Source organism: Carcharhinus amblyrhynchos, chromosome 22, assembly GCF_965287045.1.
Source record: "Carcharhinus amblyrhynchos chromosome 22, sCarAmb.v2.hapA, whole genome shotgun sequence".
Classification (NCBI taxonomy): Eukaryota; Metazoa; Chordata; class Chondrichthyes; order Carcharhiniformes; family Carcharhinidae; genus Carcharhinus; species Carcharhinus amblyrhynchos.
The window spans coordinates 26,444,779-26,457,898 of NC_137345.1; the positions used below are offsets into that span (position 1 = coordinate 26,444,779).

The 13,120-nt window shown below is 40.3% G+C and overlaps 1 protein-coding gene across 1 annotated transcript; it reads right to left on the reverse strand.

Moving 5' to 3' along the window:
• Positions 1 to 362: 362 nt before the first annotated feature.
• Positions 363 to 12,606, reverse strand: tmem167b (transmembrane protein 167B). Its single transcript, XM_080210049.1, has 3 exons — positions 12,479 to 12,606; positions 4,066 to 4,197; positions 363 to 1,322 (listed from the first exon to the last, which is right to left on the reverse strand). Exons 1-3 carry the CDS (start codon positions 12,486 to 12,488, stop codon positions 1,240 to 1,242), a joined length of 225 nt encoding a protein of 74 aa, XP_080066175.1. The 5' UTR covers positions 12,489 to 12,606; the 3' UTR covers positions 363 to 1,239.
• Positions 12,607 to 13,120: the final 514 nt, after the last annotated feature.

The following is a 13,120-nucleotide window of genomic DNA, read 5'->3' on the forward strand; positions in this document are numbered from 1 at the left end:
TAGAAAAATATATTTCTCAAAACATAAATACGTTTTAAAATTCATTTCACTAGTTCCCTGATTGCTAAGAGAAGGTATCCATTGAATAGCTAAACTAGACAGACAAGAGAACTTTCAGGCCCAGTCAGCTAGAGTGGCAGTAAAAGTGCTGCATTTCTGATCTTAACAAATCCACGTGCCAGAATGCAGTAGTTCAGTGTGCAGTAGCTCTACATCGAATTATGCCACAGATGCCACAGCCAGAAATAACTGCTTCATTTTTTTTCCTTCTGAAGAGCTATCGAATAACATAACCACAGTTCCGGACACCACTCTCCAAAAGGACAAAGAGAAAGGCCATCATCATTAAAATTCAAAACAAGTTTTCCCCTGCAATGGTTGCTTTTATTCAATATTGTATTTGTCCAAAATAATGATAATTCCTTGAAGCGCAGCTTTGATGTCAAAAGGAAAGAACAGGAGTGTCCAACAAATTGACTACCTTAATTTCAGTAACCATAGGGCCATAAAACCAATGCAATCACTGAACTCAAGTAACTAAACATCATCGTTGCTACAATCAGTCACTTTACTGATTCTAATAGGTTAGTTATCCAAAAAAAAGTTCAAAATTCTAAATGTTCTAGTTAGGTCTCCCATTTTATAAACTTTATCACAACATCCTAAATTATGAATTAAGCATTACATTTATTATTAACCTATAGTATACATCATTTCAGGAAGACAGAAGCAAACGTAGTGAACTGGACCAATATACACCAATCTTATCATCTTAGACAAAATATGCCAAAACAAAATTTCCTAATTTAAAAAAATTGAAACTTTAGCACTTTATTAAATTCAGAAATTGATTACTTTAGGATTACAGTTTCAATTCAAAAAATTCAGAAAGATTACTGAACTGCATAAATACTTCCTTCAAAGTTGCAATAATCAAAAATCTTGTCTAATGTCTGACTAGTCTTTCATGATGTTGTTTTCAAGTGAAACAGAACTTTTGCTATAAGCACACACCTTGGAATTAAGGGACAGATTGAACACAGACCATGTATGCACCAGCAACTTTCTTTTCCATTGGTCAGTGTTTCTTCCAAGCACCTCCAGGATAGCACAAGAGGGTAAACAGTATAGTGTTCAGTTCTTATACAGAAAGGAAACATCTGATCTTAATCCTTGATGAATGGTTTTGCTAAATATATTGTTCCTCTTAGGTTCTTCATCAAGTTTGGACTGCTGGTGTCATTTAATAAACAAAACATAAACACCCATGACAAGGCAAGACAGTGCGACCGGTACATGAAGTCTTGTTCCTATTACTGCAGCTGTAAGGAAACATAGTTTTGTTTAGTGATCAGTAATGATGCTGCCTCATTCAATTCTTTCCTTTATAACTAAAATCAATCTAACCATACTGCAATTTAACAAATCATATTCATGACCCTCTCAAACACATTCAGTGAGACATCCCATGGACAGATAGTCCTTGTCAGAATTTTACAATAAATTCTCTCTCTCTGAGCTTCTCCATCCAACACAGCAGAGGAGTTCAGATGCTTCATCACAGGGTGGCAGGAAAGATTGGTGGGAGCCACAGTGTGGTATTCCGCATACTCTCTAATTGTCTGCCTGTACTGAAACTGGTCTATAGGCATTTAAACAGTAAAAAGATAATAAAAGGAGAAACAGGACAAACTGGGGGTTTACACATGGAGGCAGGAGGCATGTAAGGTATTAAGTTAATACTTTGCACCTGTCTTTACCAAGTAATAGATGCTGCCTGGGCCATGGTCAGACGAGAAAAATCTGTCACTAGAAGGGTTGGAAACTGATAAGGGGGAAGCATTGAAGAGACTACCAGTACTTAAAGTTGACAAGACACCAGGACCAGATGAGATGCATCCAAGGATATTAAAGGAAGTAAGAGTGGAAATTACAGTGGCACTGGTCATAATCTTTCAATCTTCCCTAGACTCGGGAGGTGCCACAGGACTGGAGAATTGCAAACATTACACCTTTGTTCACAAAAAATTGCAAGGATAAGCTCAGAAATTACAGATCAGTCACTTTAACTTCAATGGTGGTGAAGCTTCTAGAAACAAACTATTCAAGATGGAATTAGTAGCCACATGGAAAAACAGGGGTTGATTAGGGAGAACCAGGATGAATCTCTAAAGGGGAAATCATGATTCATTAACTTGCTGGAGTTATTTGAACAGGTAACAGAAAGGTTGATGAGAGTAACGCCGTTGTTGTAGTGAACATGGATTTTTAAAAGACATTTGGTACAGGGCCAAACAAATTTGAGAGATAAGTTAAAGCTCATGGAATAAAAACAGTAGCAATGGGGATGAAAAATTGGCTGAGCAATAGGAAGAGTAATGGTCAATATACATTTTTTTAGGCTGGAGGAAGATTTGTAGTGGCATTCCCCAGGGGTCAGCATTTGGACCCTTGCTTTTCCTGTTATATAGTTTTAATCCAGATCTTGTGCGCAGGGGACAATTTACAGATGATACAAAACTTGGAAGCATTGTAAACAGTGAACAGGACAGTGTAGAACTTCAAAAGGACAGACAAGTTGATGGATTGGACAGATAGGTGGCAGATGAAGTTCAATGCAGAGAAGTGCGAGGTGATGCAATTTGGTAGGAAGAACATGGACAGACGTGTAAAATAAGGGGTAAAATTCTTAAGGGAGTGCAGGAGCAAGAGACCTGAGTGTATGTGAGCATAGATCATTGAAGATGGCTAGACAAGTGGAGATAAAGTATCCTGCACTTTATTAATAGGAGTACAGAGTACAAAAGCAAGGAAGTTATACTGAACTTATGCATGTCACGAGTGAGCTATCAGTTGGAATATTGTGTACAGTTCTGGGAGCCACAGTTTAGGAAGAACATGAACACATTGGAGAGAGTGAAGAAGAGGTTTACAAGAATGGTTTCTAGGATAAGAGACTTCAGTTATGAAGGGAGATTAGAGAAATTGGGACTATTCTTGGAGAGGAGAAGGCTAAGAGGAGATTTGATAGAGGTATTCAAAATCATGAGAGGGTTGGACACAGTAGATAGGGAGAAACTGTTCCTGCACATAAAAGGATTGAAGATGAGGGGGGTACAGATTTAAATGTCATCTGCAAAAATAGTAAATGTGATGTCAGAAGAAAACTTTCACACACAAGTGATTCAGGTCTGAAATGGACTTTCTGGAAGTCTGGTGGTAGCAGGGTCAATTAAGACTTTCAAGTGGGCATTAGGTGCTTATTTGAATAGAAACTATGTGCAAAGGTACAGGGAAAAGACAGAAGAATGGCACTGTCATAGCTCGTTTGGAGAGCCAGTACAGACATGGTGGATTGAACGGCCTCCTCTTGCACAGTAGCAATTCTGTACTCAAGAAGGGGTTGTCTGCTCTGCACCTTAGAGATTTTGCCAAACAGAAACTTTTTAAAAAAGGTAGCAGCACAGTGGCAAGCACTGGGGCCTCACAGCGCCAGGACCTGAGTTCAATTCTCGGGTTGAGTCACTGTCTGTGCAGAATCTGCACAGAATCTGCACACTCTCTCCAGGCCTGTGTGGGTTTCCTCCAAGTGATCTGGTTTCCTCCCACTGTTTGAAAGTCATGCTGGTTAGATGCATTGACCATGCTAAATTTGCCCTCAGTGTGACGACTAGAGGATTTTCACAGCAACTTCATTGCAGTGTTAATGTAATTCTACTATGACCACTAATAATAAAAACTTTTTAAATGCAAAGAAAACCTAAAGTTGCAAATAAATATATCACAAAATACTGTCAGACAGAGAAAAGATCAAATCCAAATTTATCTTACTACTCAAGACGATTTTACCCTAATCATTTAAATCACATTCTTCGTTCAATTGTACGACAGGAACTTGTTAATCAACAGTGATTAGTTTTAGTACTCAACAAATGAAATACAAATTGTGATGATCAACCATGCAAAACTCAGTATATGATGGTTTTATTATTTCTCTCAATAGTGATTTTACCATCTTCAAATTAAAGTTTTTGTTTAACAAGTTTAAGATGTATATTGGATTACCTTTGTAAAATACACCCCATACCCCTTTCTTTTCGGAAAGTAGCCATTTATTTAGTCGTGGAACTTTCTTTAGGTATGCACAGGTGCATATAAAAAGCAAGCCAAATACCAGGAGTCCATCGAAAGAATATACTACAAAACATAACAGTAAATTTGGTTAAAACTGAAACAATCTTATATAGTTCATTTAAGATGTATTCTTTAGCTGTTAATTATACAAAACCTCACGTATTCAATAGAATTTTAATATTGATTCTCATACACAAATCAATGTCTTTATATATCAATTTTGGACCACTTAAGGGTATTAAGAAAAAGTAAAACAGTAAACTCACATAGGTTGCAGCCTCAATTCTTTTAGTAATGCTGCTGACTTGCAACAGTTGTGAACAATTAACTGTACAACTTAGCTGGCTGAAAAATTGTTTCCAGATTATACTTGCCAGATCACCTTGGGTGATGTTGCCTCAAGCTTCAAAGGAAACTGAAGTGCCATGTACATGTGCCCAATCATCAATCGCATAAAGAAAAATATTTAAGTTTGAGACTCTGGCCCAAGGGAAAATGGACGTGTAGTAGATTCACAGGCACAAATTTTACACTGAGGTGGTGTCGCTTCTTCCAGCTGAAAAATCGGGAACGAGCCCAACTATGCTTGGGTGTGTCACTCCAAGCCATATCATGGTCCTCAGGCCATACTACACCCCATACTTGCCACGAGCCCACAAAAGATGGCATGGACTATTTAGTGAAATGTCAGCGACAGTGAGAAAGGGTCCTTAACTGGCTGTTATTTGACTAAAGGCCTCAATTAACCCAAAGGCAGTGCCCAATTCTTCCCCTCAAGTTGGGCATGGTACTACCACAGCACCCCTTTACCCATTTTATAGCACCACCCCCACAAAAACTTCACCTGCCTGCCTGCCAGCCAACTCCAAGGTGGTTGTAAAATTGCATCCATAGTGGTAATGAGAATTTTATAAAGTCAATTTAATAATGATGATATTAAATTGTATATACAGGATGCAATAAATGCCCCTGTAATACTTTTTAAAAGTGTAAAGATACAAAGACAGTCATACAAGATGTACAAATAGAAGTTTTCAGGAACAGAAAATTCCACAAGCCTTTCAACTGATCTTAGAAATCACATTTAAAAAGCAAGACAAAACTGGGCTTTAGCTGACAGACTGAAATACAGTTAGTAAAAGACTGGATTCATTCTTAGAATAACAGCATTAGACTTCATGGTCATAACAGAATATAGTGAAAGTTCTTGTGCGAGGTTACAGTTAGAGGCTGCCATCTAGATTTATTTGTATATTTAATTAATTAAATTTATTGGGCAATGAGCAAAGATTAATTAATAATTGCACTGTAAAGGAGCCTTGAAGCACGAGTGACCAGAAGTTTACATTAAGCTTGAAAATGTTGTATTTCAATCTGAAACTAAGGTCTTAAATTTAAACATAGGAAACTATGGAGATATGAGGGGCAAATTGGCTATGGCAGATTGGGAAACTGCATTAACGGGTATGACGTTGAAGCGGCCATGGCTAGCATTTAAAGAATTAATACATGGTTTACAACAAATTTACGTGCCTTTTTGAGGCATGTTATAACTCAAACTCCAAAGTGTTTTATGAAGTCCTCTGGATCATAAGTTTTGCAATTTGAATTTGTCTAGGATAAGCATCAGGTATGATTCAAATGATCCACTAGGGAGCTTTGAGCAAATAAAGTTTATTATGAATACAGTTAACCTGTATAAAAAGAAAATAACATTTACCAGTTACAACCAAGAAAACAAAACATGATTTGTTTAAATCTTAACAGTTAAGTACTGTTCCAACCAAACAAATCTCATTAACAAAACCTTTGTTACAGATGTAGCACAGAAAATACAAATGCTCACGTGATGCTGGAACTTAGTGCTTTGCTTGGATGCTGCAGGTCTCACGATACATAAACAGGCAAGCTTGAAGTCAGAACGGCTTCCCAAAATACCAGGGAGAGAGACTTTAGGTACTAGCCAGCAACAACAGGATTTTCACTCAAGGAAGGCAAAAAGCTTGCTTCCAGGTAGCGAGAAAAAACTTGCTACTTGACAATCAGGACAGCTTCTGACTAAACCAAAAGTGAAAGCAAATCTTTGGATTATTCTGGGGAGGAATCATCTGACTTTGACTCGTCAATAAATCTTTCCCTTCAGTGCAGAGTCAAAAAAAAAATCCCAGAAAGCACCTGAGGCTCTGAATAAAAATGAACAAAACCCCACTGAAACCACTGAAGCAGCAATAAAAAGGACTTTAGCAGACAGCTCAGCAACAATGAAAAACCAAAGCTGCTTAGCTGCAGAGAATATTATTTAAAAAAAATTCCTAAAGGCACACCAACGTCACAGGCACAAATGTCCAGCAGGAAAGATGATCCAACCACGGCTAACAAGAAAAGTTAAAGATCTATTAAATTAAAAGGAAGAATCTTGAAAAGTTGCCGCAAAACATCGTAAGTCTAAGGATTGGGAGCATTTTAGAATTCAGCAAACAAGGGCCAAGAAACTGATAAAAAGTAAATAGAATATGCAAGGAAATTAGTGAGAAACATAAAAACGAACCGTAAAGGCTTCCATATGTAAAAAGGGAAAGATTTGCAAAGATAAATAATGACCCTCTACAGGCAGAGACTGGGGAATTTGTAACGCGGAATAAGAAAATAGCAGAGAGATTAAACAAATACTTTTTGTCTGTCTTCACAATGGAAGATACAAAAATACTCTCAGAAATATTAGAGAACAAAGGGGCTAGCGAGAATGTGGAACTTAAAGAAATTAGTAAGAAGAGTACTGGAGAAGTCAATAGGACTAAAAGTTGATAAATCCCCCGGACCTGATGATCTATATTCCAGTGCACTGAACAAGGTGCCTATAGAGATAGTGGGTTCTATAGATTTTGGAACAGTTTCTGCAGATTGGAAGATGACAAATGTAACCCCACTATTTACCAAAAGGAGGGAAAGAAAACAGGGAATTATTGACCTGTTTGAATGCGAGTCTTTACAGGTAATCAATTCTGAAAGGTGCAGACAATGTGAGTGGAGATAGCATTAAGCATAGGTTAAACAGATGTGTATTGTCTTCAGACAGGACAGTAAGTGAGATGTTGCAAGCCCAGGCAAGTCATGGGAGTTACAGATAATGTGACATGAACCCAAGATCCCAGAGTCGCTGAGCAGAGTTTACTTGTTTTCTTGCATTCACGTTTTCATTTTGCGATCTGATCCCCAATGAAAATGTCGAGAGTAAATCTGATGTCATAATTCAACAACAGTTGTAATATGACATATATTACGCAATGTACTAACATCTTGCTAAAGTGAGATGAGATTTAAGAAAGCCTTGAAGTCTAAGTGTGTTAATAATTCCAGCAAGTGGCTATTGAACATTTTACTGTTCTTCAGGCAAGGAGCCCTTTACGTGCCATTTGCCACAGTCCAGCATTTTTAAGATTGGTTTAGTGACAGAGGGTGCATACACTATACCTAATAGCCTCATGTTTGCTGTAAGAATAATGATGAAGCTATCAACATTATTCAGGAGAAATCCAGACAGCAACTTTCTGGCATCTGCACATGCGCAATTAAATGCGGAAATAAAGAAGGTCCTGTCAAGAGTTTCCTTGTTCCTTGAAAGAGACTTAGCATTCAAATGCTTACCCACTAAATGCCAGAAAAAAATTGAGAGGATGTCTGTTCAAATACAAGTGAACTTTAAACAATGTGTGCATTAATTACTGCCAAAATCTCTCTGCTACTCAAAATTTAATTATACAGGTGTGAAATTACATTCCTTCAGATTTTACAACAACATATATTTAATATAATAAAATGGCCTGATGTGCTTCACAGACACATTATAAAACAAAATATGACAAAGGCACACAAGATATTCAGTCAGATAACCAAAATGTTATAAGGATGGCCTTAAAGGTGAAAATGAAGTAGAGTCAGGGAAGATGTGTAGGGAAGGAATTCGACGTTAAGCCGCGGCAACTGAAAGCACAGCCACACCAGTGCAACAATTAAAATAATTATGCTCAAGAGGCCAGAATTAGAGCACAGATATCTTGAAGGGTTGTGGGACTGAGGTGATTACAGAAATAAGGAGGGATGAGACTATGGAGGAATTTAAAAACAAGGATGAGAATTTTAAAATCAAGACATGCCTTGACTGGAGTCAGTGTAGGTCATTGAGCATAGTGGCGACAAGTGAACAGGACTGGTGCAAGCTAAGCCACAAGCAGCAGTTTTGGATGAAAAATTATGGTGGGTAAAATAGAGAGACCAACCAGAAATGCATTGCAATTTTCAAGTCTAGAGGCTGCGGTGGCAGCGAAAGGGACTTCAGCATCAGATGAGCTGAGAAATGGGCTAAATCAGGCACTGTCATTCAGATAGAAATAGGCAGTATTTTTAATTATGGCTCTGGATTTTTTTAAAAAAAAACTTTGTCCCTTTTGTCTCTCTCTCATAATCCTACCTTTGTTTCTCTCTTTATTTTGCTTGCTTTTCATGATTTGGCATTAAATTAAATATTCTAATTTGTGCTTCCTGGTTTAGGTTCGGCGTGACTCAAGCAGGAAGTTTCAATCTGATTGGTTAAGACAATACACAGGTCACTTGCTCTGTTCACTCAAGTCCCAGATCCTTGGTTGAGGGCAACATCCTGATTCATCTCCAACTTCTGCAAGCGCAGCGCAAAAGCGTCCAGAAAATTTCAGAGCCAGCGTGAATACAATGTTTACCACTGACCACAAAATCCAGGTCATTTGTATTATGCTTGCAATTGTTATGTGACTGCTGCTCAGGTTAGAAATCAAAACCATGGCTCTGCTTATCAAGAGCCTGCAAGCAACCTGGCTCTGCTACCATGAGGTCTTGCAGATTTTTTCTTCTTTGAATTATTGCTTCTGTCTCTTTCAAAACAATTTAATGCAAAGATTTGCACCAGGCAGCAAGAAACATTGAAACGCAAACAGAAAAACTGAGCACTTGCATAAAAATTATTTATAAATTAGACAAAATACGTTTACCCATCTTAAAAGCAATCTTTATGCCCAAGGTTATGCTGGAGGAGCGCCAGTCACTTTGAAAAAAAAAATCAAAACAGATGTGATCTGAAAATAGTATTGCACAGTCTAAATAAAGAAGCACATGGAACCTGAATGCACACAAGTCTTTTTTGGGCCTCAGTCTACCAAACAAAACCTCTGGTAATCAGCAATTTTTGGTCTGATCTACATAAAATCAAGCTGCACTGCTAAACAAAGACATGGAATACACACACTCTCTCTCGTTTCCTTCTCTATGAACAGTATACTTTGTCTGTATTGCACGCAAAAAACAATACTTTTCACTGTATGTTAATACACGTGACAATAATAAATCAAGTCAAAGATTGGCAGTTGATACCCATGCTGACAAACACAAAAGCAGTCATAAAATTGGTGCGCAAAGATCAAGGCTAACACTGCTGTCTCGTACTGACAGACTGCAGCACTGTCAGAGGTGCCACCCTTCAGAGGAGACATAAAACTAAGGCCTCATCTGCTTGTTTGGAGGGGGGGGGGGGGGGGGGGGAAGAGGAGGAGGAGGAGGAGGAAGGGGAGGGAAGTTGGGTGCAGTGCTGTCAGAGATCTCATGGAAGCAGGAGAGTTACCCCAGTGTCCTGGTCAATATTTGTTGCTCAATCAGTATCACAAAAACAGATTATCTGGACATTATCACATTGCTGTTTGTGGGAGTTTGCTGTATTTCCTACATTACCACAATTACTACATTTCAAAAGTACACAACTGGCTGTCAATTTCTCTGAGACATCCAGTGGTCATGAAAAGCACTATATAAAATGCAGTTTTTTTTCTTTTTCTATAATAGAAATGACATTTATCACAGTAGTCCTAGGCCCAGCCATCTTCAGCTGCTTTCAATGACTTTCTTCCAACACTAGGTCGGAAGTGGGGATGTTCACTGGCACAATGTTCAGCATTATTCGCGACTCCTCAGACATTGTAGTAGTCTATGTCCAAATGCAACAAAACCTGGACAATATCCAGGCTTGGACCGACAAGTGGCAAGTAACATTTGTGCCACACAAGTGCCAAGCAACATAGAAGATGAGAACAGGAGGAGGCCATTTGGCCCTTTGAGCCTGCTGTGCCATTCATTATGATCATGGCTGATCGTCCAACTCAATAGTCTAATTCTGCCTTCTCCCCATAACCTTTGATCCCATTCATCCCAAGTGCTTTATCTAGCTACCTCAATGTTTTGGCATCAACTACTTCCTGTGGTAATGAATGCCACAGGCTCACCATTCTTTGGGTGAAATAATGTCTCCTTATCTCTGTCCTAAATGGTCTACCCCAAATCCTCAGACTGCAAGCCCTGGTTCTGGATATTCCCACCATCGGGAACATCCTTCCTGCATTTACCCTGTGTAGTCCTGTTAGAACTTTATATGTCCCTATGAGATCCCCGCTCATTTGTCTGAACTCCAGCAAAAACAATCCTAACCTAGTCAATCTCTCCTCATACATCAGTCCTGCCATCCCCACAATCAGTTTGGCCATCTCCAAGGGACTTATAGAATTCTAACAGGACTACACAGGGTAGATACAAGGAGGATGCTCTTGATGGTGGGAGTGTCCAGAACCAGGACTCAGTCTGAGGATTCGGGGTAGACCATTTTGCTTTCAGCATTCCAAAGGATGGACCAACTAGATCTACAGTTCTCCAGGGGACTGCTGATAATTTACTAGCCAGCCCGAGTCACTGAAAAGGGTTTGGCAATACAAATTCAATCCATGCAGCTCCATATAATTCTGAAGTTTGATATTAAAATAGGTAGGCTCATGTACCACAACGTGCAAGTAGAATGACTACTGAGCTTTATGGCTGTAGTCTCTGGCAGTTCAGGCCCCTAAATTATTGCCAATCCTCACCTTCATTTTCTGGCCTTTGGCACAAAAATATTTTCAAGCAGTGGGCGACCAAGGGGGTCATCTGACCTGACAGTCTGCCTCTCTACTGTGGCTACACGCACAGCCAGGAGTCCATGGAAAGGGAGCATGCGGAGCCCACAGGCACCATTGAAGCTTTCTGTGCCCATTGGGCCCCACAGAGGCTGGGGTATATTACTGACCCCTTTAAATCACATTTTGGTTTGATGTTTGAAGCTTCCTTTACAATTTGTTTTGGGCAGCTCCCCCCACCCAACTTTATGGGGCTGCCCCTTCACTTTACTTGATTTGCTAAAAAGATTGGCAAGCACAGTGTGTTCCTACAGGGAGAGGCTGTGCACTCCATCATTAAACAAAATGAATGTATATGGACTTCACAGCCATTTTTTTGTGGAACTTCTGCAGGATAGTGTCAAATTTCAGTGCACATCAAACATTTACTTGACCCAAAATAGCTGTAACATAAATCACACTGGCTAACAGTCAGTCTTTCCTCAAGGCTGGCTCTCAATTTAGAGTATGTGGAGAAGAAACAAAGATATCAAGGAAAAGTGACCGACAACAACAAAATACCATTTCAATCAATCAGGAACCTCATGGGGGGTTTGTGTGTGGTCTAACATGAGATTAAAGAGCCTACCAAACACCACAAACATTAACCATTGAGGTGAATGGCTGAATGCACCTCCAACATAACCACAAAGCTTTTGAAAGTTGAGAACCTGAGACAGTGTTTGGGAGGGTGTTGGGGAGTGTAACTATTCTGACACCTCCAGTTTAAAGCCCAAAAGATTAGAACGATCGTAAGGCTCCACTTTCATGGTCTGTATTCTTATTGAAAAAAAAATCGAGATCAAGCTAGCTTGTGCCTTCCTACTCCAAGGAGGTTTCTGTCCTCCCTCAGCTGGCCTTAGGTGGTCAAGCCGCAACCTAACCTGAAACCAACCTCGGCCCCACCCCCCCGCACCGCAATTGGTAAAAAGGACAAAGGACGCCGACAACGGCCCGCGGATTGGACCGGATATCTGACAATCTATTGGCGCCCCGCCCCGTCCTCCCACCCACAACGCTTCCGCATTCAGGTTTAGTTGACCGGCCAGAAAGGCTCAGGACCCCGTGAGAAAGCGGGTCACTCATTGCCTTTAAGCCGGAGGGTTGGCTTAAAGGTTCCGAACCCAGACAGAAACCAGCCGCTCAGCTCGCAACTCGTACCATCAGCCTGACCCCCAGACACAGTCCCCCCCGGAGGCCTACTTCCCCGGTGCGCCACGTCCTCAAAGGCCGCCTCCCCCCCTCCTTTCCAAGCTTGGCCTCCAGGCTGGCTGAGCCAGCGCTCCGCGGGCGGGGAGTCAGTGAGAGGGAGCCCCGATCGGTACTTTAAATTTAAAAATTACCGTTGGTCATGACGGCAGCCCAGCTCCTGCCTCGCGCTCGCCCCTCTCGTGCGCGCTCTTTTATGACGCGCTCATGCTCCGGCTCGAGCCTCCAGACCCGAGGTAAACACACACACAGGGAGAAGTAATCAAACCCCTCCCACCGGTCTTCATCGGCAGCTCGATCCCAGCGATGCTCATCTACCACTCCCTGCCTGTCAATCAGCTCAGTCATCTGGCCAGGTAGTTCAGTGGGACTGTTGCAAATGTTAGTGCAACCAGACTTCATTTAAAATGGGACCTAGAAAATTGAAGCAGGAATAGCTCAATTATTTTACCCCCAAGAGCTACATCTGTCCACAGGTGCAATTGACACCTTCTGCACCTGTTGGGCACCGCAGGGGCTGGAGTGCATTATCAACCCAAACAATCACATTTTAATTTGATGTTTTCAAGTCTCCTTTATAGTTTGATTTTGTTCAGGCTGTTCCCCTCTTCTTTTGGGGAGCTGCCCCTTTTACTTTGTCCTGATTTAACTTGAGTTTGTTTATTTGGTTTGACCTTAAAAGAGGCCAAGAACTATATCTAAGTTCTTCATGTAATGTTTTGGCCTCAAACTACTTTCTGTGGTAGAGAATTCCACAGATTTAGTTTTAAGTTTAT

Bases quoted from the DNA above. Each gene is read 5' to 3' on its own strand.
- tmem167b (XM_080210049.1), bottom strand. The intron at 1,323-4,065 runs GTAATCCAATAT...GTTTCCTTACAG, and splicing joins ATGGGGTGTATTTTACAAAG to CTGCAGTAATAGGAACAAGA.